This window comes from Varroa destructor, unplaced genomic scaffold (assembly GCF_002443255.2).
Source record: "Varroa destructor unplaced genomic scaffold, Vdes_3.0 BEIS01000006.1, whole genome shotgun sequence".
In the NCBI taxonomy this organism is placed as follows: Eukaryota; Metazoa; Arthropoda; class Arachnida; order Mesostigmata; family Varroidae; genus Varroa; species Varroa destructor.
Genome location: NW_019211459.1, coordinates 5767466 through 5794145, shown reverse-complemented (window position 1 = coordinate 5794145; position 26680 = coordinate 5767466). Strand labels below are relative to the sequence as shown.

The window sequence follows — 26680 nt, the reverse complement described above, 5'->3', positions numbered from 1 at the left end:
GACTAGGTCTAAAAGCTCACACAAAGCACGAACCCACGGCAGATAGTGAGTAAAACGCAACAGCAGAGAAAGGAAGATAGGAAAGGGAGCAAGACGCCGGAAGAGGACAGATCTGTCGCGAGGGCCTGCCGCGCGGAAGCTTATGAACCAACGGCCGCCGCCTTTACTGGGAAAGTAGTTTTGGTCTCTCGCCGCCGTGTTCTGGACCGAAACCCAGTGTGTTCACGCGGCGTGGACACACAACACTGATATCAGTAGAACTTAGGTGGAGGGCAGCACAAGAGGTAGCTGGGCTGGTGGTAGTGAAAGCTCGCCCTAGGACAGACCAAGCGGTAGAATAGCAGACTTACCTAGGAGCAGAATAGCTGAGCTGGGTCAATCTAGCCTAGTGGCGAACAGACCAGAATTTTGGAAATTACGGGGCCACAATAGTGGCGGAGAAGACACTCAACTGACTTGGTTTGGCCACGAAACATAACGTCGGTTAGGTGCCCTGATCCATAGGATTCTTCGAGAGCCAATCGAACCGGTGGAACTTCGGAAGGTTAGTGGCAGCAGCAAGGCGGAATCTTACGCCTACTCTAGCGTCAACTAGGTTCGATAGGGTTGCGTATAGGAACGTAAAATGATTCGTATCTAATAGGGCCGCGTTGGATACCCGCGAAGTTGCAACTTGAAGTGCAGTATGTGAGAACGAACTAAAAATCAACAAAGGTTATATTGCATTATTACGAGTAGTACATGCTGGTGGAGGCACGGTAGAGACACGCTGGAGCGCGAAGTGAATTGTGGTGTTACCAATATCAATAGCATTGTGTTAACTGTTGTGTCGTTCGAAAGGCGGAGAAGATCCATGCTTCAGAAGACCCGTAGTAGTCATAATGTCTACTTCGGCCACAGTGACGCTCACCCTCAAGAGTAAGCCCAAGATCCAACCTCCACAAACTACACCGAGGTGGGTTCCATTAATTTAGACGTCTGTAACGAAAAAACACGAGGAACTACGTAATACCGCTTTGTCTGCACTCGTTCTATTGATAACTCACGGGCAAGAAACCAGCATATATAGCCACCTCAGTCAATCGGTGTATGTACAAAGATTAACATTTATGCGAAATTTTATCCTGGATTTTCGAAAAAATCGTGTTTGGTGCCTATATAGACAAGTTCTTGACCAAATTATCGACAAGCAATTATTGGCCGCTACAGCAACTGACACCCTATTCTGTTATATCGATTAGAATCTTCGTTTTGTATCCAACGTACGTTTTGCCATGCACAGGATTCCGCGCAATTCGAATAGCTCTCGTAAATGTATACTTCCCGAGTTTCTGTCGGTTTCTGTTTGTTATCTGTACCTATTCGTTCGACAACGGCATCTTTGTTTTATACAATAGTTGAGAAAATAGCCCCATTTAGGCAACGTAAATATGTACTATGATTTTGCACGAAGGCCGAGGCATCGATATCGATAAATCAGCCGAATCCTCAGCTGTTCAGAGTCACCGTAGCAGTTGTGACGCGAGTTCTGATTGCTAGTTTTCGTACCAATCGGAAGTCGGACGGCTTCCAGCTAACACTGCGATACTAGTTAGTTCGCTATAGTGTATAGTATCACCTAGCAAGCAGCCGTTGTCAACAACTGCGGCCACCGTTAGAACTATATGGTGGGCGCCCATAACTCATACATTGTACCATATATCGTCGTCATAGAAACCGTCGTCGCTAGCGGAGATCGGTTGTGTTCAGCAAGACCAATGGGCAATTTTAGCATGGCCAAGATAGCTGCAGACGACCCTACTTTACTCACGAAGAGACTGGCTGGCCAGGCTCCCTCTAGTGGCATCTTGGTGGTTGGCATACATCAGCACAAAAGGGAACTCTTTGTTAATATCGTCGCTTCGCTTACTGTCTGAGAAACAAGGTTTCTTAGGGTGATTTGAGTGTGGCCCAGCGCGCATGGTCTGTCGTGCGCCGAGACCCGCCGGTCGGCTGCTGAGCAATTGGCTTTACGCAAACGATCGTACTCTTGCTTATGCTGCAACAACGCTTTGTTGTTGAAAAGGCGGACGCTTTGACAACAGCGAAGCAATTTGCTATGGTCGCTTGTTTTCCGCGCGAGTTCGATCTCCACCGTAAATCTAGGTTTGGCGAAATTCGTAAGAGTAAGAGTAACGACTTGGTTGGAGTCATTCTGAAGAGGTCTGGAGGAACAGAGATGAAATGAAGTAATCAGCGATCATGAGGACAATGGGGCAATGAAGGTAGCCAACGACAGAACGACCTATTTCGAAGCATGATATTGGCTCAACATGTAGCCATTACGGATTCAGTAGTGTTTCATTAGTCTTAGAAAGATCAGGATATCAGTGTAACCGCGCATTTAATAGACAAATCAATTGTAATTTTAAGCTTAATGACTACCTGACTCCAACAGCGACTTTTCTCTATGTATTTTGATCAAATTCGAAGTTTCTGTTCAACGGAAAAAAATCATAACCCAATTGAGCTACACAAGAAGCGCACTAGTGTCGACCTGTATATCATATGCAGGTCGACACAGTTATTAAGAGGCAACGAAACCGGGTCAGGATGCTGTCAGGTTTGCTCACAGGATAAGAGGTCTAGGGTTCGGCCTTTGTCTCCGTTTGGACAAGTCTATTCTAAGAGTCCCTTTGCCAGATGTCAGTTACGGCCACATGGCAGCCATCATTTTAGAGACGATCGCAGTGTCAAAATAACGCGGTTAAAAATATTTCCCCTTGAGTTCGGAGCTACAGCGTCTGTGGTGATGTGGCTAAGGTGATGGCATGTACTGCTATAACATTCAATTGGTTTACAAAAACATTTCAGAGATTAAAGGTCTTAAAGTGAATATGTGACAGCGGTAATCTATTGTGTGCTAGCAGGTTTGCTGCATGTTAACACTTAATACGTCGCATCGGATCGAAATTTTAGGCGTTCAAACATTGTTTTTTTACCAGGAAGTTAAAAACAAAGTAGAAAACCCGAAGCGTATTGCTTTATTCCTAACTCAAATCTCAAACGGATCAAGATATCGTTTTTTTATCAGAATTTTTTTCGTTTTTGCAAATTACCCGCGCGCCCCACTCCAGTCTACTAAATGTAAATAGTAATGTTAAATAAACCCATACATTAAGTAATTAAAAGAACATTTTGACAGGAGAAAACGAATGTCCCCCGTGTGTACATGCGCGGCAGCGTAGTGACGTTGGCATTAATCAACGGATCCAACGGACACTCGCTCGTACCAACTGAATTGTGTATAAGGACATGGATGCTACCTCACAGGCTGAAAAAGTTACTGAAGAAATTACCTTAACTTACACTAGGACGTGACTAATACTCTCCTGTTCCACCGATATTTTCCATGTACGAATCCAACGAATCGGTTGCCAACTAAACGACAGGAAACACAATCCCTGTCGAAAATATTTGTTTGGCCTAATGGATGCCAAAACTAGAGATGCTCCAATTTTTCATAATAATTAGGTTCCTTGACTGTTTCGAGTCCTTTAAAACGGTTTTTGAGACCGAAAAGTGTGTTTTCTGAATAAAACGTGTTTTAAAAGATCGAACCTAGGCGTATATAGCCTGGTGTTTTTGGACCTTGTTATCCTATTGCAATGAACTTTTTATTAGTTGGGTTGTTTTACAGGTCAAAAACTTGAACAACTCGTTTACTCCCTTGCTATTTTCCAATCAATCCAGTTCGTATTTAGCACATAGTAACGTAGGTAGAACGGGACGATAATACGGGCGAAGTTCGCCGGGCGCCGAAAAGTTCGAACCTTAGAAAAGCACTAAATTTTCAGTTAAATTTAAAAAACCGTGTTAAAAATGATCGATGCTGCTGGCTACCGCCGTCACCAGCGGTATGTAGAAAAATCACTCTTTTTACAAGGCAGTTAAGGGTCTGATATAGAGCGACCACGCCTTCATCACAAGGCAGTAGTATTGTGTGTTGAAGGCTGAACGATGGCCGGAATAGCTGTCGCTCTGTCCTGCATTCCGGAAGATGCAACCCCTGATAGCCTGATTGCTGAAGGAGTCTCAATCATTACATAAAACAATGGTGTTCATATATTCAAACGATGACCTATTTGGTTGTCACCAAAACAGTTACGTAGCCCAGACATTGCTTACCTGTGTACTAGAAGGCATCTTGCATCATAAGTCAACTGTCTCTAACGGTAGATTCTGCTTTTAGAAAATATTCTCTTAGACCGCAAGGTATGGTTGTGGTTACTTCTCTGTTTGATGCCTTGGTCTATTATTTCACTATTTTTCTTTATCTTTCCATTTAAGTGTTAATTATCAGCTGCTTTACGATCTGAAATATATCGCCTGCTTTTGGAGAATTGTTCAGTGGCAATATACATGAAGCCATCGCTATTATGATTTTGTTTTTTGTCCTGTCGTTCGAATCGGACGACAAAACAAACATATTTGCCCTGAAAAATTTATTGAAGAAGGATTGTAAATGGTTAGCCTATAAGCATCATTGTTTCGAGGAGGATATGTTTGTCGATATGGCGATCTCTCTGATCAACATTGTCCTGCTGAAATACTTGAGACAGTTTAACTGCCTCCCAGCCCCCCGTTCGCCATACGGTACAAATGATAGAACATCCAGTGAGACAGATCCAAGGGGCTCGACATAACCAACTGTCTTTTGTTATATTAAATCATAATTCGTTCTGTTTGCTAGAACCTATATAGAGTAAGATCCTACGTGCTAGATTCATGGCCGCGTGGTCCTTCAAACGGTGATACGGTTTACACCCAACTGCTATAACTGAATCATAATTGTGCTATGTCCGCATGCGTTTACACCATTTTTTGCTCGCAAGAGGCATCATTATTGAGAACCATATATTCAGGTGGCTCGAAATACCGGAAGCGTTTGAAAATACCAGAACATCTAAGGGCGAATAGATTTGTTCGCGGTCGATTCTTCAAGTTTGCATTGACATTGTAACTAGGGTCACGGCAAGGCCAATATCATATTAGGGATTGCAAAGCAAGACGAACTTCTGCATACGTAATTACGTAGTACAATCATAAATACTATAGAATTCCTAAAGGAGAAATGCCATTGAATAACTTGTTGCTATACCGTTGGCTTTTTGGCCCGAAAGTGGAAGACCCAACAGAAAGCATCGAGTAAGTGATTTAGCCGAAGGAAGCCAAATATGTATTATTTAGGCAGAACAATAGCTGCTTCTACCTCGTTGTCGAAATTCTTGCCTTCACGATACCGAAAATGAATAAAAATGCTGTCAGTGTTGCTTAGGCGCACCTTTCATATAAATATAAAGTATAAATTCGTACGCTGGTTACAGAATAGAATAGTAGTACTTGCTGAGTAAACTTGACCTTCTATAGCTCATTAGCTCCTACTCGCGAAGCACCTTGCATTTAATGTATGCTATAATAAATTACATAAATCCGCAGCGGGGCGCGTGTGACTCTTTCACCCCGGTAGCCGATGTCACTCAACGTGCCAATTTCCAGTGTCGTCCCTCTGTATGTGCGTGCAGCGTGTGATCAAGTACGGTTCACTCCTTTACACTTTAATATTAGTACGTTTATCTCGAGTGATCGAAACAGCGACGGCGGCTATCGCTGCAACTGATGATCATCTAATCTAAATGAATCTCTTTCCGCCTGAGGGACATTGTGTATCTTCTCGCTGCGGCCTGCCATAGTCTTGTCGCCACGTGCTTTGCTAGAAATATCTCTTGCTGCTGCTGCTGCTGTCGCCGCCGCCGCCGCCGCCACCACCGCCACCATGATGAGATCAGAGATATTACGGCTGACTTGTCTTAGGGCTTTTCAGACTCATTCCGTCCGTAAGTCAGAGGTAAGATTGGTCAGAGCAAAATGGTGCAACCATTTGTTAGTCAACGCTCGCGGTCGATATCTATTTATGAATGAATTTTTGTTGAAGCGACTTCAGCCAAATTCACGAAGTGATTTTACTGAGTAAGCAACCAGCTGAGGCAGCCGCTGGCGGGTCGCATGACAGCGTAATGGACTTCGTAGTAACGATAACGGCAGATAGACTACGACACCACTCAAATGAACACTCACGGTGGTCTGTCTTTTTCGGTAAGAGGTTTCGCGGTAAACTATCGCGAGATTTAAGGCAAAAATGTTAGTATTCGAGTGAAAACAAGATGGCAATAAAAAAGTAATTGCAAGGTCACTGAAATAGTTAGAAGCACACAACAGCTGATATGGCGGTAGCCAATATTTCCCTATTAACTAATCCGCAGGATGCGCAATTGGTCAATAGATGGGTCGTTTGAGGCGGCTTACGTGTTCTATCGGCCTGGTTCGGTCCTGCCAACCAATGATATGGCAGTCTAATGCATCCTGTCGTATACCACCGATTTGCCGGTCATGTATGGTGAAAATTTGCGCTTGCAGCTAAGCGAAACTCATCTGAACAGGGCTAAGTTTTACCTAGTACCTGCCCGCTATACGTCGTCGGCGAGCTATTGTGCCGTAACAAGTAGGTCAATAGTCAAAATGGGCCAGACAATCAAGTCCAAATTCGTACAAAAGCAGAAATCGGTTACAGAAACGTACTTCTGAACAGTGGAAAATTAGATGACTTCAACTATTGGAAAAGCTTATAGGTTCGAACTAAAGAGGAGTGATTTTTGCCCGCCATAGCAAAAGTTTTTATATCTAAGCTCATTTACGTACATAAACTGTGGACATGCGTGCGCAACGATAGGCGTCCTTGTATGTTTGGTTACCGCATAGCCGTCGCTTCTAGCACGCCGTATGATATCGCACGATGTTAGTAAAGACACGTTCTTGATAGGTAACAACTGTCACAAAGTTCTGTTCGTTACGCCGTACCTAGAAATGGACGCTAGCAATTTAATAACTTGCGAAGCGTTTTGACCGAAAGAGCAACAGACAATGCAGCATTAGATTTTTCGAAATTGTCTATGGGCGAAGTGACGATCTTTTTTGTCGACGATAACGGGTATAAATGACAATCGGTATTTTGCTTCAGCGGTTTACTTACGTTAGCTATGCTATACGACTAATAGATATATACGACACACCAATTGCAGATAAACTGACCGTAGCAGGTACTAACAAACATACTGGACCTAAAATAAGCAAGCCAGAGCTTCGCGGGGTACCGTTCAATATAAACCGATATTTCTGTTTACGCCGTTATGAACATTATAACAATGAGACGAGAACAAATCGATATAATGGAAGAATGAAGTGTACCCTGACATCAAATCTAGACGTATACAGAGCAGCCGGATCCTCGTCAGACGTATTGAACACGTTCGTTACAGCCGATAGCCGAGAGGCAAGATCTTGGCACTCTCTTGCCTAGCTGCTACTCTTCACGTATCTATAATGTATCAGGTCAGATTGAATTGTGACTGGAACGCCAGCTGCAAACGGGATCAGAACTTTCATTTGCCAATGTGCATTTTTCCGCGCACACGTGTGCATATCTATTTAACTGCCCACTCGTTTTGATGGAGTGATCGATCGGGCGTCAATAGCGTTGCGACGACTGCTCTTCATGCGATGGAAAGCTAACGTTCTGTCAGAGGTACGGTACGGTACGGTAGCCTCACAAATTTTTACGATACGTTATTGTTATACAATGTAATTGCCTGTTGCATACCTGATCAGACGACTTCGGGCCTATAAAAAGTTCATAGCGCATGTAAGTCTTGCCAGCGTGAAAACTATCTAAAAGTTGACGTTCTCCTCTGTAGCATAAGAACATAATTACGGTCATGATTATGGACGATTCTATTCATACTGATCTTGTTGACCATATGATTAGGCGGAGCGAAATAGTGACTTCACACTCATCTTTAATGGGATGGGTCCGTTGTCCTTTTTTGGCCTGCTGGTTATCGCTAGACATTCTAGGGATTAGTAGATCTATGCACGAACGAAACTAGAGATTTTGTGTTTATTAACATACAATTGTGTTCTAACATATAGTTAGTTACATGTACGTGCTGTTAGGCTCCTGTATGGACGAAGTCTTACGATACGTACATGATCATTTATTATCAATAGAGCAAGCAATCATACCCGTTATTGAGGGATAGAGACAAACCAGCGATGGTCCCACATGTGCGTGCGCGTATCCGGACGAGGCTAATGCTGTTTTCTCTACTTCTGTTGCCCTCTTTGAAGTGTCTAGTAAGCTGTAATCCGTCTGCCGGATCAGGCCGCCAATGGCGCTCGTACGCCAGCCCTCGTATTCGCGCATGGGCTGCGTCGTAGAAGCAACTCGCTGGCATAGGTAGTAGGCTCACAATTGCTGCCAGTCATGTTAGATCTTCGTGCCAAACATGAAGTTCACGAAAAACACCATGCAGGGTATGGGTACGTGCGTGCACATACATATTCTTATTTCGAGTGCGCACTTCACGACGACAGGCCCCAGCTCGTCGTTTGTGCTGGGCTGGCTGCGATGAATTTTACATTGTGACGACAAGGTTGTTTTGCATTTGCGATGCGCGTCGTCTTCCTTCTCTTTATCTTTTTTATTAAGAAAACAATTATCATCGGATATGGTGCGAACATGGACGGATACGACAATTAGTCACTGAACACGACTGGCGACCGGTCAGAGAATACGGTATTACAGTTATTCTTGGGTAAAATATTACACTATTAATGCTTTGACCTATGCGACTGCGAATTATTTGCTTTTAGCAGAGCGTGCCGGTTTGGAGAAAGGCTGGGGGCGCAGCTGACCGTTGTAACAAGCAGAACTGACGCCCACGGCGAAACTATCGCTCTCGCTTCCGTAGGATCATAAGACTTGTTATTAGACCCGGACTGACCGCTCAATAACTGTGAGAAAGCTAGGGCATTAAATGTGTACAGAATAAAAACATTTTCCTACCACTATTTTAGATGCACATTTCCTTCGATATACTTCGATACAAAACGGCACATATTGTTCAGTTTATTTATTAGAGTATCGTCGTGACGGAAATAAGTAAATGAATAGAGAATTAATGGCCCTAGGTAACATAATTTTTTAGCATAAGTCATCAAGGTGTAGCACAGAATTACGTCTTGCATAATTTTTCGAGTGAATTGTCCGGTTAGAATTGTTAGTTAGCCAGAGTTCAGTCAGCCCGTAACCTCATCACTTAAAGCTTGTGCATTTTTATTGTTACATGATTTATTCTGTGTGGTTTCAGGTCGTCGGGTTCAGCTGTCAAGCTGAAACTCACCAAAACGAACGGTCAGGCGGCTACTCCAGGTGCTGGCTCTCCAGCACAAGCAGCTACTGTGACGCCTTCAGCGTCCAACGCTGCGCCGTCACTGTCTGTGCCTGCCTCAGCGACAACGCCAACAACGGAACGCAAATCGCCCCCAAAAACTGGCACGGGGGTTACACCGAAACTTGTACGCAAAGCATCACTGTCTTCCCCAGCTCAGTCGGCCACTGCAAGCAACGAGAGGACCGACGAAGGGATTGCTCCGCCACCAAGGGCTAAGGTCTTGTCCCGTTTTCCTTTAAAACGAAACAGTTTCGATAAGTCTGCTTTTGGCGTTGAGCTCAGGAGCGTCAGAGACAGGTCAACGTTCTTTTCAAAAGAAGTCAAAAAACAAGAATCGAAGTGTAATGGGGATGCGTCCAGTACGCAGTCCGAACAACAACAACAGCAACAGCTTCCTGAACCGAATTCGCAAGTGGCCAAAAGCGAAACTGATTCAGCTCCGGTAATGCAAGTTACTAATGGAGTAGTCAGTCACGAGAGCTCGACCACAGTCGGTCTTCAGACGAACGGCAGGCGTGCTACCAGTAAAGAGCAAGCGAAAACCAGCATAACTGAGAATGGCCAATCAGTTTTTAAAAATTCTCAGGAAAATATTACGGCAAAAATGAGTAGCACAAGCATTGTCGAAGGGTCAAAAAAAACAGTACTCGGCAGGAAAAGCCTTCTCCAAAAATCGGTGAAAAAAAAGAGTCCCACATCCGCAGACCGACTAACGACCACTCAATCCGAAGAGGTTACGAGCGTCGCCGCAGTGCTACCCCCGGATCCAGCGATCTCTAATGGAACCAACAAAAAACAGGCTCCGGTACGATCTACCATCATAGCAGACGCAGCAGGCCACGAAAAACAAGCGTCGGCTTCCGTGGCCACTAGCAGCAACTGTGGCACCAAGCTGATGAAGAATTTAACGAAGTTAGCAACGGCGGGGGCAATCGCGAGCGTTGAAGAGGAAAAAGAAAGTACAAAATCCAGCCGCATGCCATCACCGCCAATGGGCTCCGCCGAAGCAGACTCTTCATTGGTGTCGACTATATCTGAAGAACGGATTTCGGTTGACGATATTGAGGAAGCATCTTCAAGTTCGACTCTCACTCCAGCACCATCCGAGGAGCGCGAGCTGGTGCAAAACAACGCAATTGAGACGACGACCTCTACAACCGATATGGTTACGACTACAATAACGACCATGTCGACATCAGCTACGTTAATAGGCAGCGCGACAGCCTCATCGTCAGGCAAATCATTTCAGGCTCGGCCTAATGTACATACAAGTAGCACAAATAATAGCAAAAGTCAGCCTAGTGATTTTGATAATGCTAGTAGTAATAGTGTCCCAGTCGTTGATGGCTGCCCAGTGGCTGCAAGCCCGGAAACCTCGGATGCCGATGAGGTCACAGCAGCTGTAGAAGCAAGTTCAGCCCCGATCGCGGCGTCGATTGAATCCGCATCGCCGTTACTTAGAGCCGAGGCAAAAACGCCGCACCTAATAAACAGCAGCCTTGATGTTACTAGTTGTGTCTCGATGGCAAACGTGGCAGCAGCAGAGTTAACGACAACTGGTACATCAGCCGTAACAGAAAGACGGATGAGCGCAGAAACCGGGGCGATCCCAAAAGACACTACAGCAACGAGGCTGTCAAAAGCCGAAAGTTCCTCTGGTGGGGCAAACACAATAGAAAAAGAAAGTGTGGTACGAAACATGAAGAACGCCACAACCACGGCAATTGGAAAGACTCTGCAAAAGCCACTCAATATTGCACAGAAGATAATCGAAGCCGCTTTACAGGTATAATGCTTATAGTTATTTTGTATGATAGACCTCTTTTGTCCTTTCCTCGTTGTTACACTCAGTTTTGATAAATGAAAGCTTTATTTGCGTAATCGGTATAGTCACTAGCGCAATCAGATCGTATCGCTGCTAATGTTAACCCCATTTTTGTTTTTTTTTTTCCAAATTCTATGCTGTCCTAGCTTATTATATAATAAGCTTTTGTTTTTGTTGTCTGTATCGAACAGGTAAAGAAAAATTGTCAAAATTGTATTTAGATGTTCAGCTATTACCGGCTAGCCCTCCTATGACGATTATTTATCGTCTGCGATGGCTTCCGCGTACGCGAAAGTGGTTTGACCAGACCGTGGCCGATTTTATCATATTAGCGTATAATGAGTGACTCAATAATGAATAGCCCAGTATTAGTTCATTGACAATTTTCCAGAAATCTCCAAGTGGCGCGGTATCACAGACACCATCATTGGTCCGTAACACGCAGCCGATGCCCAGCATGGGCTACTCTGCCACTGCTTCTCAGGTGACGGCCGGAACCATTATTCCATTTCTGTACGCGGGATCGCAGACGGATCGGACTCAGCCTTTTGCGCCAGGTGGTCAGTCGCAGCCTCTTTCAAGACCATCGTCCGTAATGGCGAATATACAAACAGTCGACATCAGAAACCTAGGTAAGGGACCAAGAGAGCGCGCTAGAGGTAGCGTCTCGAGACTAACGGCATATGTGCACAATCGCTAACTAATCAGTCATCGTTTCATAAATATATTTTCTCGATCTATTTTGATCTATCTGCTACATATGGCGGAGATCTAACATGTATAGTCAAAAGACCCTTAGAATGTACTGTTTCATACTTGTTCGCGGTATCGGTATTTGAAGCATCACCAGCTGATAAAGTGTGCTGTTTTGCCGTCCAGGAGATCCTTCGGTGCAACGACCACACAGGCCTAACAGTTGATTTCTATTCCTTTACTCAACCCATGATTGTGTCAATCAACGGCTTTTATTCAAAAACGAAATGGTCTCCATTTTGAATGAAACTTCATCCTACATTCATACTGTGTACAATCACAATTAACTATTCCAAAGACAGACATATATGTCTAATATGGCATTAGGAAGTCTAATATGGAATTCTTTTTTAGGCTTCTCGTGGCGCGTATCATATGGCGGGGTTCGAGCCAGCGGTGCTCGCAACTCATTTCTTCTGTAAAAAAAAACATAATTAGATGAGTACATGAGTAGATGGTGCATCTTTGAATGCAATCACTAGATTACAATGAACTAGTCACTACCTTTATTTTTCGATACATGCGAGCACCTGGGAACACGCAGACGCCTCTAAAATTGCTGATACATCCAGCGACAACGCTTGTCCAACTAAGTCGTTCTTCGCGTGATAAACCGGCAAAGTCTGTCGTGTGGACCGACGCGACTAAACGCTGCTGCCGGTACCGTTACCAGCTACCTTTCCCTATTCAACTGAACCGTCAGCTCTAATGAATTGTTATTTGTAGTGGCTGTTGCTGGTTCTTCCGTGTGTGTATTCATCTCTTCTACCACTGTCACTGAGTATGGGTTTTTTGATTACGCCTTGCTCGATAGGACTCTTCACACCGAGGCAGAGTTTACGAACATCGCTAACTGGCAAGAGCTGAGACCTGTTACCTTAGATGATACTCTTATATGTAGGATAATCTTCCTCGATTTCTATAATCGAATCATATAGAGGTGCGTACCTGCCACCGAGAGAGAGATATATATATACCTATGTATAAAAGCGTGGAGATGCTATATGCCTAGCCGTTGATGAGACAATGACCCCTCAATAGGTAGTGGCATGCAATTATAGAACAAAGCTGTATTTCTAGTTCGTTTTTTGTAGAGATTTAAACCACGTACTGGAGGATTAAAAGCAAATATTGTCGCAGAGCGATCGTTTATGTAGAAAACTTCCCTTGAACTGATATAATTGCTCTTGCGAACCAGCAGAGTTCATACTCAAGGAGATGAACAGCCATTTACTATTCACTCATGTGCGTCGGTCACACAAAATTTTCAGCTTTCCCTGTTGTGGCCAAAACTTTGACCGCATTTGTTGCTTCTAGCCAAATCTACAAAGTCTGCAATGTCTGCGTTTTTTCTGGGCACTCAGTAACGCTCACTTCGTCGTGAAGTCTGGCCGCCGTTCTTTCCGTCCCCCTCGAAGCCAAAAAACGAAAAGAAGAAAACACCACCAATTAAAAGTTGTCGCTGGTACTGCTACAACTTTGACTTTGCGAACACAGCCAGTAAACATGATATGCTTATCCAATGTGTTGTTGGTAATCTGCTTTCTGTTGCTGCGTTCGCCACTAGTGCTATGCGGTATCCTGTACAGAAAAGGTCTTATACTACGGTCTTCCACGATCGACTGCAGGCTTACCGCGATCGCTACGCACAGTAGCGCCGGTGGAGCACCGCGACTCTTCGTTATGACGGCAAAATGTTCCGCCGTCGTCGCCGCCGCTGAAGAGCAATAAAAATCTGAAGATCAGCAGCATACCGCTTGTTCGCCCACACATGATAACAGGAACGCTTACGTAAACTATGATGCACACCCTCTGTCGTGGTACATATCGTCGAGGGCTGTGCTTAAAGCCGCAGATGCAATTGCTGGTCTGCCGCCAAACGACACCGAGGTATACACCGGTGTGCACGCGATTCAGAAGGTCAGCGCTGGAACTGGGTTTAGTCTAAGTGAACGATGTAACAACTTATGAAGATGTGTTAACGCAATGACTCATATGCGATTCGAAGACAGAGAGACGTAAGAGTGAATCGCACAAATATCTTGCATTCATCGCCGTCGTAGAAATCGTACTAGCTCTGGCGTAAAGCTGCTTCGAATGCCCTCTCTTCAATACGCAGCCACCATTACGCAGAGTCAGTGTCACATAGTTACGGCATGGCTGTAAGTAAAACGTTAATAGTACTATACGCTAACCCTCCAGTTGTATTATCAACGTGTTCATTAAATGAAGCTGAAAGACAGAATTTGGCGGCCTATTTGTCCAGCGTAATAGTTCAGAAGTGAGATGAGACGAGCAATAACAAGGTGCATACTAGTTAAGGTTTATGATAAACACGTAGGACAGATTTGCAATATAAGAACCGATCTGAGTGCATACGGCTATAAATAAAGGCAGTTTTTTTTTGACAAATAACGTCAAAAAAAAAATGTTACTAAGCGGTTGGCATTCGGCAACGTCAACGTTTGGTGGAGCGCCTAAATCGCTTTTTAGTTAGTTAAAAAAAAAAATCCAGCCATTGCCAAAAAATAATTATTTTTGTTATTTTGGTTATGTCGATCTTTTTATTATTCATTATGACGTTTATTTATATTATACACTTGCGTTGTCTTTCTGCCGCGCTAGTCGTTTACAGCCGTAGGGTATTTGCTTAAGAACATTGTCTCGTCTACTTCTCAAGCCATTTACGACTCACGTTTTGATTCGGTAATATCAGGCCCTCTTATGTGGACCATTTGTATGCGTCGCTTAAGCGAACACATGCCAGCGGCCTGCAAAGTCCCAACTACCGACGACTCATTCGACTAGCAGTCAACCGCAAGGTTATCAAGCTGCGTTACGGCCTTCCTGTTTACACGCAACGACCCCTTCAGAGGGTATCTGACAAACAGGTGCCAGTTAGTTGTTCTATGAGCAGATATAAATCTTCTGAATAAACTAGTAAATAATCTTCTACAACAGCTCGTTAGCGATGTCAGACGTTCCTTCGACTTTTTGCTCGGCATCCTTTGCTAAAATCTATGATGAGCTTTATACTTAGCTCAATTACGAGATCAGTGTAGTCTATTGGTTCGATGCAGAGCGATCGATCTGACTCTTTCCAGTGGAGACGTCGGGCACAGACTCGTGCAGCGCATAAATGAACGATGCCAGGGGTTTTGATTATTGCGGTTTAGCACAGCGCTCTTGTCATGATTCAGCCGATTTGAAATCTGGCATATAGAAGAACGCTTAAAGAAAACCATTATGCAGACTGAACTTCTAAAAATCCTTAGTTGCCTAGGGCCTGCTTTGGTGGCCGACCATTTTCTCCGTTCGTGTCGATATGTTCGTACGTATTTGTGAAAACCATCAACGATTGATTCTACTCTACTATATATAGATATGCATAATGGTTGTCCCATGTATTCGTTGAACAACAGAAGTTATTATTATTATTATTATATTATAATTCTGAAGTAAACATCGAAAATTTTGGTTCAGCTGAACAAAACAGCTTTGTCATTTCTCTATGTAGATAATAATAATACGGCAATGCATCCATCGGAAACGCAAGAGAGAAGGCATATACGGTTAAATATACTATATGATATTGCTCGTCTATAATAACAAATCCGCCAATGACTTCTGATAGCTCATTTTGACTAGGCGACCTACTGCACCTTTTCCTTGTCCTATTTAATTAAATGACAACGTTGGGTCTGGGCAAAAAATTTGCCTTTGCTCAGGGATCAATGCGAAGAGGTTAGACAGTGTTGTTCATCTAAAACGATGTCAGAAGAGAATATCTTTACTAGCGCTTCCTATGCATTAACTTATTTCTATCTGTCGTCTGTCGCACGTTCAGCGACTTTTCGTTTTTTCTCATACCTTTTGTTTGTTTTTTTTAATCTATAAAGCAATGTTCTATAATGATAAGAAAATATTCATCCATCTTCTTCTCTTATATGTTCGCCTGCTCCTGCTCCTGCTATGGCGACCTGACTGCCTTATTTTCTAGAGAACAGACAGCGTAATAGTATAGGTTTATCTAGTCCTGCTCAATCAGTCTGTCTACCTGGTCGATTCGCCGAAGAACTATCCTCTCTTAGAGCAGCTGTCCTAGTGTTACCGTTTTGCGCTTTGGGCTTTTATGGTCATGATAACAGACAGACCGACAAATGAAAAAAATACATAACACATATTCAGAGCATGGCACCTCAGTTTTTTTTTTTTTCGATTGTTTGGCATAACAGACATGCGTTCAGCAGCCGCCATTAACATTAGGAGGGAGTCTGTTTTTTTCTTGAGTGAAACAACGGACTCGACATGATATACGTATAATTTTTTGCGTTTAACCGAAAATGAGCTATTATCCAATCCCTTTGTGTTGGACTAAGTTCTCTTAAGGCCAAGAACCTCCTTGCTTGTCCGATATCGAAGGTTTACGCTACTGCCAGTCTTTAAGCGGCTTCTGGAGAATTTGAAAAGGATTTCCGTTAGGTAAACTGGAAGATTTTCACTAAATCTGGAATTTAAATGTGTTCAAGAGTCTGTCAAAATGTCTTATTTATGATGATTTAGATGTTTATGAAAAGAAATTACTGGCCGACTTGGGAAGGAGAATACTTATTGTCAATAGTCTTTTTGAATTTTTTCGCGCTTTTTTTGCATTTTTGGGACTTTTGGCCGATTTGAGCCCGAAAACGACCAATGAGCGTTTCATGTCCCAAATTGAAGCTGTTATTACGATCAGTGTTAGTCGCATGGAACTAGCATAGCCCTCACGGATGGCACCTCTAGCACATGTAAAGAACCATTGTTGGACCAACTGTATTTAGATGCGGTCTCAAAAAAGCATAAGGAATGCCCCAATTTAAGTGTCGTATTTTCACTCTGTCTTGCTTTCTATCTCCTTCTCATATATATATGTATATAGATGTATATGTGTGTGCGTGTGTAGTATGTGCAGTCAGAGCAACGACACATGTCCTATTCTATGCAGCGGCCAGCTCGCGCCAACGGTGGCCCGCATAGGCTGTCGGCCATAGTTTGAAAGCTGGCCTATCATTGCTAGCGGAGTCTCTGTCGGAAAAGCTGTATGAAGCATTGCCGCAATGTGACTGCTACTAAAAAGGAAGCTACATCTAGAAGTTGATTTGGACTGCTCTTAGCACAAGGCAGGCACTGTTGTATCAGCACTTCCACAATCAATGACTCGCCTCAAAGTCCAGTTTACACTAGAGCACAGACCACATTTTGTTCAGTCTTCGCTATTTTAAGCTCGTTTCTCCGATCCGCGTAGAATTCTTCTTTCTCAACACTTCTCATCGCGCTTTTCCTGCCCAAAGGCCGCTAGCCTGCACGCTATCATATAGCAACAGTCAGACAGCAGAAGCCTGCAGGGCTTGCCAGGCTGCCTGCACGACTAGAACAGAGCAGTCTTCTCTTCTTTGCTTTTTTGTGACGGGAAAATGCTCATGACGGGCTGCTGTTCGTGGGTCGTCTTAGCGTAGCAGTTACTTGTTGTGTGTGCATAGCACAGCAAAGCTGGTGACATTGGTGATAATCATTCGTCGCTTCTGTTGGAGGCAGTTCGTCTTAAACTCGTTCCTGCTTTGATTGCTGCTACCGATGTCAATATCCTAATGGAGTTAGTACGCTAATCCCAGTCAGACTAGTGGAAGATTAGCACTTCCTTTAAAAGCATCTTTCTCTAAAGAAAACTCATCAAACGATTAACTGTTCTCCGACAACTGAGAGTCGCTAGCGTATAGCAGATTCTGATATTCGACGCCTTCGCCCATCTACCAGAGTTTTCAGTTGTGATATATGACATTTGTCTGACGGCGTTAGTCTGTTGTAGAGGGTGCCGGCCAGACTCATAGCCGCTTGCACTGTACAAATGTGTGCTATAGGGGAACAGAAATAACGACACCTAAGGCCCCTTTGCCTTGTCTATGATGTTAGACAGCTTACATTGTCGATACTGAGCGAGTCCATCCATTCTCTTCGGACGAAATGCGTCTATAAGCCATACCTGCTTTGATCGATCGAGGTAATAGTGGTCGTAATAGTGGCGTACGACTGTCTACCCTTGCTTAGAAAATAGAATAGCAAGCAAAATAATGGGAAGTTTGGCTGGTTATTTAAGCGTTTTATTCTTTGAAGCTGGACAAAAAGGTATGGAAGGAACGTTCACACTGACATAGCTAGTTTCTCTCGATAGCGCATCTTGTAAATTGCTTAGAGTTTAACTTGGCGCGAATCGTTCGGAGTGAACGGGTAGCATAACTACGAAATAGTAGCTTTGCTGTACCTATGTTCTGTCGACTAGCAGAGGCCGAGTCCTAACCAAGGCATACGAAGGCGTTCACACAAGGAAAGTTATTCAGGCTTTTGACTCAACGTACCACATTGGCCAGAAATCTAGCGACACAGAAGGATAATATTGCATGGCTCCGAAATGGTAAATAGCCAAGAAAGAATAGGAATATTTTGCCAATTTTTTTTTTGTCAACTCTGTCAAGAATCGCATGATCTTCTTAGAACGGACCGAAACACCTTACAGTACAGGCGATGCTATCCGAAGTGTTTAAACATATTGAACCACCTAAGCGCTATACGCTTGACCATGGCACGCATCTAGCACGATTTGTTGTTTTATAATTATTTTTTAGCTAATTTCATTGGTAATGAATTTGGTCAGATAAATATATCCGTCTAGAAAAGAATAAATACCAATGAGCGATTCATAATCAAGCCAAGTTAACAGAACAATATTAGCTTTCACTATATTGAGAGTAAGTTGCTATCTCTTTAAATCTAGAAACTTAGACTCTCTGTTCTTTTTCGCTTATTTACACTTACTCGTTAATCAATTACGCAAAAGATATATATATATATATATATGGTAGTATCTACACAATATACTGCTGAACCGAGACGATTGTTTGTTCTAATGATTTAGGAACAGGATTTAAAATTGAAAAACTTACATATCCACAGCCGATTGGTGCATCAAGCCAGCGGACGATGTTGCTCTTTATGTGGGACGCTAGGCGATAATAGGCAACCTTTTTTTTCATCACAATTTTCCTGTTACGTCTACGCGCCTAGATATATATTGCAAACATGGTCTCGTGGACGTTCGCCGTCGACTACACACAGTGTGACAACCGTGGTCCTCGAACCGCTCTGCGAGGTCTGAAGCGAAACAGTGGTCATTGAAGAAATTTACTTCTAGTTATGAAAAACCTCGTGTACCATTTTGACCGTATACTGTACAACAAGAAGCCATGGTGAGGGACGCCTTTTCCAACTTCCATCTTGTGAGATTTGTAGGATTGTCCGTATGGAAAGTTCCCTTTCAAGCAAGTCCTGTTACGTCATCGCCATGGCTAGCGATAACAACTCGCAGGATAATACATTGCGAACATTTCCGCGAAGTAATCGATCATGACGATCTAGCTTATCAGAAATGCAGTTGAGCTCTGGTGTTTTAGCCATTTATAGTATTGCCGTTCGGCTTTTGTAATGGTGGCTCATGTTTTTAATGGCAGATGGTGTTGCAAGTGGTACTCTGTAGGCTGTATCAGGCCAGAAGTGTTTTGAACTTCTGAGAGTTGGATGGTGGGATTTAGTAAAACGAAACTGATGCCTTTACGATGCGGTGGAGAGACTGTGGCGCGGATGATTAGGGAACCATGATAAAGTGCTAACTACAGTTTTTTTTTTGCTCAGGACACTACTTTTACGAGCTAAGCAGTTCACAGGGCAGAAACCTAGGGCACTAAGTGGGCTTGTCGCGCACTTCTCCGTTAGTATTAGGATACCTGCCGACGACGGAAAGGTGCCCTGCGACCTAACGGAGCTGTTGCACTCACTGAAGCGAGGACTTGAGATCCCACAAAGTGTCCGATTGGTGGCGCCCATAGAAGGTGATGGCCGCTTCTTACGGACGTTAATACGTTGGCATATCTGATTTCCGGTTTACGTTTCTATTTATCCAGCTCGCCCTCATAGGCCGGGCATCGCGTTTCCCATGCTCTTAAGCCGGCGGTAACTCCGCCGAGCAGTGTTCGCCTTCCAAAACTTTGGTTCCTAAGAAGGGCTTTATTTCGCTCGAACTGGTATGCTGTTCGTACAAACACCGCTAAAGGGCTATTGGTGATACACAGAGGTTACTCAACCCCGACCACCACCGTTTCGATGCGTAGGACAGATTTGTCCTGTCGGCCACAGTCAGTCTTAAACCAACCCCAAAAAATTTAATTATGCTATCGCCTCTTACCACAGCTATTTTTCACGTGGCATCGCCTCAGAGAATCGATAACTTGTCGAAAGATATTAACTATCTATTTTCTGATACTGTAGACTATGTATGAGTCTCCTTCAAGCTAGCTATCTTTTTTTTTCGGCGTTATTGAACGACGCAACAGAGACCAATGAACGCACAACCAGACATTGAGCATGCGCTAGGCCGGCTGCATACTCGGCATAGTCAGTTGGCAGCTAGGTCTGCTGTTGAGTCCACGTTGTTGGTGGTCCTATCCGCCGCATAAAACGACCTGCTGCACCTAAACGGTAGAAAAAAAACAGCCCTGAGGAAATTCATCGCGACCGATTTGGACAGTTGCTATGCCCGAGCGAAACTTTTCTTTCGACTGTTTCGAAGAGTTCCAGTGGAAGATGTAAAATGCCTGCACCTGTTACCGCAGCCGTTAGTGCTGCTACGTATGGGAAACGTTCTTCGGGATGGCCCCTGTCTAATCTACTTGATTGGCTCAACGGAAGAGTTATTCGGCATCAATGAAACAAGGGCCCCGCGTTACCACAGTAATTCAAACGCATGGAGGCACATCGCAATACCCAAAGTGACGTGTGTATATATCATAATACATAAACCAACAATATTTGTTTCTCCTAACTGAGCTTCAGCTGTAAATTTTATACCAGATTGCTTTCATGCGCGAGAACCTGCTACGCAGAACTTGGCTATTAGTATATTTACTGTCAACGTAACCTCATCTATCGCTCATTCTCCTCCATTAGCCCTGACCTTCGTCACCAACTGCTCTCTCTCTTAAAAACCTCTTGGCATTGCGCATATTTCTCTGACCTTTACAAGTCCCATGAATAACCGCATTCTCCCTACTCCTACATTATCCTTGCCCCCTTCCGTAAACAGTTTACCACGAAAAATTAATCCTTTGTTACTATTTATTATTTCATTTTACTTTTTTATTCGTTCTTTTTTTAAGCTTCTAGTTATCAAGAGGCAACGATAATTAAACGTTGTAGGTACGGATGCGGGACCCTGTTTTGAACCAGTGCCACAGATAAAGTATGTTTTGTCTTGGTTATTAAATCTATACTAATGATATATTAATTTGTGTTTCCTAGGTCGGTTGCTTCGAAGTCCGACACCGCGGCCGCTTTCGGTTCTTGATGGAGTCGACCCTCGTGAAACGGAGTTGAAGGACGCATTTACCGATACGGCCTCATCTTCAGGTGTGAGCTGCTCGTTAAGTGCACATTCATTGGCCACGACGATAGCACAGTCTCGTTCCACCAGTCCCGAATCGCTTCTCTCGATATCCGCTGCCCCTTCGAGACATGGCTCGAAAAAGGTAAGGGCTGCCTTTGCTTGTTGTTTAACGTTTAAAAATGTCATCACTCCGATCCAATTGATTTTTATTTTCACGCACAATATCTCGGTGAGAGACGATCATTTTGTTGTTTGTTCACTATCAAGTAGCATCCGTCTAAGATTTTCATGACAAGATAACCGCAGATGGCAGAAATGTTGTTATGTTGGCATAGAGCGGCTCCTCCGTTTGCTAAAAGAGTTTACTTTAGTGCCGGGTTAAGGACAAAGTCACCAAAAACAGTGAGCTGCCTGTGAGTGTTATCGAATAGAACGAAAAATTCAAAATATTAATAAGTAGCTGCTAAGTGTCTGCGTGATTCATTGAGAAGCAAATCATCGCTAACTGGGCCTGAAATTCAATAGAGCGTAAAATCGCGTCGTTTGGCTTGGTAGCTGTTCCACTACCCACGATCAATATACCCAGCATGCAGCAGCCGGATGGTACGAACTGCTTATCAATCATGGGAAAAAACATCGTGCTCCTTAGACATTTATATCGAAATGAATCTTAACGTGCTTTGTATGTACGAATACTAGAAATACTGTACATAGTACATATACATAGTGCGCTAAAAATAGTTACTTTTGCATCCTATAAAGTAACCTTTTAACATATTGGCTTATAGCAAGCAAATCAACACGAAAAACCTAAACATATGACAGATGTAAACACATCGCTCCTGAGAGTAGAAACAAAGTAGGAATCCATCGGATAGGTGTTCGGGCTGACAAGTCACCTCAGAATGTTCCTTATTTTGAAAAAGCGTTGTCCAAAAGAAAGGTACTTCACGCTCTGTTGGTGAAACATACAAGTACTACATCCTACAATGAATGATAAAATGCATATAATTAGCGTGAGTGACGATATCACTGTTATTTTTCTCGACACAGCTTACGAAGAATATGAAAATTATTCTGCAAGGACCATATGTTCGCTAAAAATGAACGGAAACCTAACAGTCTGGCGATTCGTATTCGTTCCTAAATGCTGTCAGAAGGCTAACCATTTCCAAGCCATACGACGCTAATTCATAGATCAGCATGATTGATATAAGTTGACTGATCGAGCCGTTCAGTCTTATGCAGCCCTTTAGTCAACTAACTTAAAACTACTTGGTTCAAGAACGATCCGCTAATGTCTTTCTAACAGTACTGGATGATCTGGTAGTTTCTCGGATGTAGAACTGAAGCATGTGTCACAAGTCATATTTGCTTAAAAAACAGCACGTATATCATTTAAACCATCATCATGGTCAAATAAATCATAAAGTGACACGTATTTGCCTTGGTCACGCATTTGATTACAGGTTGAACATTATGAGCTGGGCTCCTCGCAAGGCCAGGCTGGTCAGCAAAAGTTCGAAACGTTCGAACATAAGCAAAATAGGTGGGTAGGTATGTGTGTAATTTTTCGAGGCAAGCCAACGTGCGTGAGGTGTGAGACATCTCAGCCGAAGATGCATAACACCGAAACGATTCTATGTCAGTTAATTGTCCATAATAAATTCAGGATCAATCATTGCAGACTCGAAGCTGACCTGAAGGAAGCTCAATACTCTCTCGGCCGCGAGAGAGCTCAGATTTTGCAGCTTCAAGAGGTAAACTTCAAAATTAAATTCATCTAACGATTAATAATTGCTAACTCTCTAAAAATAGGCGTTTACACAATTCAGTAGAGTAATTTGGAACGTGAGAGTGATCAACGCAATATTCTCAAACGTATACAAGATGAATTCACATTGTAACAATAATTAGGTAGTACAATGAATTAAGCATAACAACAATAGTAATAATACTACAAGAGAGCTATACAACTAATAAACAGAAAAAGTATGATGTTTTTCAGTACAGAATATTGCCCGTCTCTTTATTTACTTGCTTGCTAGGATACGTCATATATGCGCTTTACCGCTGGTCGCGAACCAGTGATTCTGGCCTTTACTATTTGAACGTTTTTATTGAAATTTGTGTTCAGTTAGATTTGTAAATATGATTTTTTTCTTTTTATGCCATCGTATGTGTTTGCCAGTTGTGAAAGTTAATACATGTACAGTTCACGTATAATATAATATAGCACTCTGTTGACAACAGGAACTTCACCAAATGCGCCAAGAACGAAACGAGGCCCAGCAGCGGCTGGAGGCGGCCATTGCGGACGCTGTGCGTAAAGAGAAGCTGGCGCATCGCCTGCAGCGGGAATTATCGGAAACTAGTGCACATGAGGACACCGCCGAAATTGAGGTATGAACATTGTTAGATAAACCTTCGGTTTTTTACAATTATATGGACACGTCTCGACCAATACTTTGGGTGCAACGAAAACCGAATTACTTGCCAAAAAAAAATTCAATTATAGCGAAAGTATAAGTTGTTATTTACAAATTTGAAAAATTCTTTATATATATATATATATATATATATATATATATATATATATATATATATATATTCATACCATCCTCTCCTACAGGATGTTTGCTGTCGAAGACCAGAAACGACGCGCTTTGAAATAGCCACGATAGAGGTACATGTAGTAGCTGGCTACTAAATCTGTTATGCCGATTCGAATCATTTAATAACGACGGTAACTTTGTGTCTACTACAGGTGGGTATCCTCAAACGCCACCAAACACACTTGGAAGAAGTAATGAGCAGTCAGAAAGAAGACCTTGAAGATCTACAGTCCCAGCTGCACATGCTACGTGAACAAAATAAGCATCTTGAGGACCAGATCAAGAAACAAGCTGATAGATCTACACAGGATATCCAGCACAAGGATCGTGAGCTCGAGCAGGTAAAAGGCATAACGGTTCATCTTCGTATGGACTTGTGCGTATCTGATAGGTAAACACTGCTATACCAATATTTTATTTTAACAAAATGCAAAATGATCTTATTGAAACAAAGTGCATTTACCTTTTTAACTGCAACCCATTGTTCAATTAGCTGAAGACGGCGGCTCAGAAGGAGGTAGCCCATTATCAGCAGTTGCTAAAGGAGTGCCAAGATCAGCGAAGAGAACTGTTGCGCAAAAATACTGAACTTCAAGATAACCGACAAGACCTCATCGAAAAGGTCAGTTGAAGTGCAATGCTTGTTAGCTTAACAAGATAGACTGATTGTGACATGCTTACTAACTAATACTGCGTTCAAAATAAAAAACAAGCCAGCACTGACTTTACGATAGACCAACAATATACGCGCGCATAGCCACCCAGTCTCACATTCAAATCGGGCACGCGTACTATGTAAACAAATGTATGCACAATTTAAATACTGTAACTTCACTTGTGATAATTAGTACGTAGATTGCAAAAGGGTATAGATAAAACTTATAACATTCCTCCTACCACAGATGCTCACAATGGTTACCATTGTGCTCAGTATGCTGCACGAAATAGTAAACTGTTCATTCAAAAATCCCATTGTTGTTGTAAAATCTTTCAGTGTAGTCGCTTTTCTAGCGTTATCTTCAAGATATTCCCACAAGCAAGAATCCGTCAACGTTAAGCCTGGGTAGCGGACGGAACGCTCTATGAGTTGAAACTTTCCATCCTAGCCAAAATCTTCCCGAATGAGCGATCAAATAGACTCTTGTAGCAAACTTAAATTACGAGCATCAATTACTGTGATGAAAAAAGTAATTTAATTAAATTGTCATAATGTATACATTTTTCAAGACACCCTGTGTACTCAGAATGACTCTCACCGCGCCGTACGCAATTGGTCGTTGAGCGAGGTGGTCGGCGCTGAGAGCTTTTGATTACGTGCGCAGATTTGCTGTGAACGCACGCATCTAAGATGGGGTCGAGGGACGAAAATCAAGTGGCCCGTAGAATTCATATACTTCATTATAATTGCTTCTTCATAGGTTCACGAATTGGGCGATCAAGCCGGGATTGAGAAACGGCTTAAGCGTTGCCTTTATCGAACTCTTGTACTGCTACGCGATGCTCGCGTCACTATCGAGCATATGCGGGTCACTCAACCCACTCGAACGCAGATCAGCAAGTACGTTTACTACGGCAAGGATCATAATTGTCAGGTTATTTATTCTGCTATACGTATGCGTAGATTGACTCATCACTACGGACTTCGGTTGATTTGTTCCATAATGGCATGAGGGGTATTTCTTTCCGATTGGCTTTGCATACGTTTCGTATCTAGGTTGCGACAAAAGGCCGAGGAAGCGGACCAGCTAAAGGAGATCGCCGAACGTGCGAAAGAATCCGCTGTAGCTCAGGGTGAACAACTCGAGCAAGCTCTGGAACAGGTTCGTAAGCTGTCTTTACTTTTTGATGGGGGTTAAACCCTTTTGTTCTCGTCCCCTCATTGCCGGGCATTTTTCATTACGCCATATTGCGTTACCTGCTCGCTCGGCTGACGCAAACGTTAGCCATTTTCTAAGCTCGTTTCAAAATGAACAAATCGCCTTTCTGCTTCGCAGGTCGTTCAGACGCGGCATTTCCTGCAGACCCGAGTTGATAAGCTCTCCCACGAAAATAAACTACTGCAAAGTCAGGTCGATGACCTGGTGCTGGAAAACGCTGAACTCGACAACCGATACAAAAAGCAAGTGTCGATCAACTCCAGTGAACAGGTCGGTAGCCTAATAAGGGATCATCCAATTCCGAATAACACAAAACCTATTTTAGAACGAGTGCACCATTATACCTTTAGCTGGTTGCTGATTCAGAACCGACAATACATGGAAATGCGTGAGTCGTGCAAATCTTACTTTCTATTAGATTTATTTGCTTGTTACATCCACGTAGATGGCTAAAATGTACACTACTGTAAAATTACATCACTAAAGTTTTTCCGAGGGTAAACAAGTGCTCGGAATTCTATTTCTCCGCTGGTCGTTGCTTTGTATCCGCAGAAATGTGTATCTAGTTTAGCTTTCTAAAAAATTATCAAGCTGATTTTAAAAAAAAGGTTCTGCAAACATCGTACAAGGCAACTCTGTAGCAATGCATGAAAAAAAATTACCAAGCAAGCCGTTTGGGCGCAAAACCCATATCGAATTGAGTACTACAAACGGACTGCACCTAGACCTTGTCACATTTAGCTGTAATGAAGTGCTACCGATGTATACGGGTGAAATTGAGGGAGCATACTAGTTTGGAATGGGCTTTGTAT

At 43.1% G+C, this 26680-nt stretch overlaps 1 protein-coding gene and 1 long non-coding RNA gene across 3 annotated transcripts in view; one reads left to right on the top strand and one right to left on the bottom strand.

Moving 5' to 3' along the window:
- The first annotated feature begins 10 nt into the window (after positions 1 to 10).
- The window catches only part of LOC111253124 (uncharacterized), a 28820-nt gene continuing 2150 nt past the window's right edge, over positions 11 to 26680 (top strand). Inside the window, exons 1-13 of one of the 2 annotated variants that reach the window (XM_022812100.2) lie at positions 11 to 544; positions 841 to 955; positions 9246 to 11115; positions 11546 to 11786; positions 21292 to 21518; positions 22846 to 22925; positions 23064 to 23136; positions 23630 to 23779; positions 24144 to 24332; positions 24485 to 24613; positions 25410 to 25549; positions 25706 to 25811; positions 25986 to 26138. In XM_022812100.2, the coding sequence (XP_022667835.1) occupies positions 882 to 955; positions 9246 to 11115; positions 11546 to 11786; positions 21292 to 21518; positions 22846 to 22925; positions 23064 to 23136; positions 23630 to 23779; positions 24144 to 24332; positions 24485 to 24613; positions 25410 to 25549; positions 25706 to 25811; positions 25986 to 26138 (3432 nt within the window). In that variant the 5' untranslated portion in view covers positions 11 to 544; positions 841 to 881. Of the gene's footprint in view, positions 956 to 9245; positions 11116 to 11545; positions 11787 to 21291; positions 21519 to 22845; positions 22926 to 23063; positions 23137 to 23629; positions 23780 to 24143; positions 24333 to 24484; positions 24614 to 25409; positions 25550 to 25705; positions 25812 to 25985; positions 26139 to 26680 lie in introns of both variants that reach the window. The other variant, XM_022812101.2, reaches the window with a different exon arrangement.
- Positions 11782 to 26680, bottom strand: part of LOC147754783 (uncharacterized) — a 25193-nt gene continuing 10294 nt past the window's right edge. Inside the window, exons 2-3 of the long non-coding RNA XR_015329910.1 lie at positions 18885 to 19092; positions 11782 to 12323 (exon numbers count right to left, since the gene is read on the bottom strand). This is a non-coding gene — a long non-coding RNA (uncharacterized LOC147754783). The remainder of the gene's footprint in view (positions 12324 to 18884; positions 19093 to 26680) is intronic.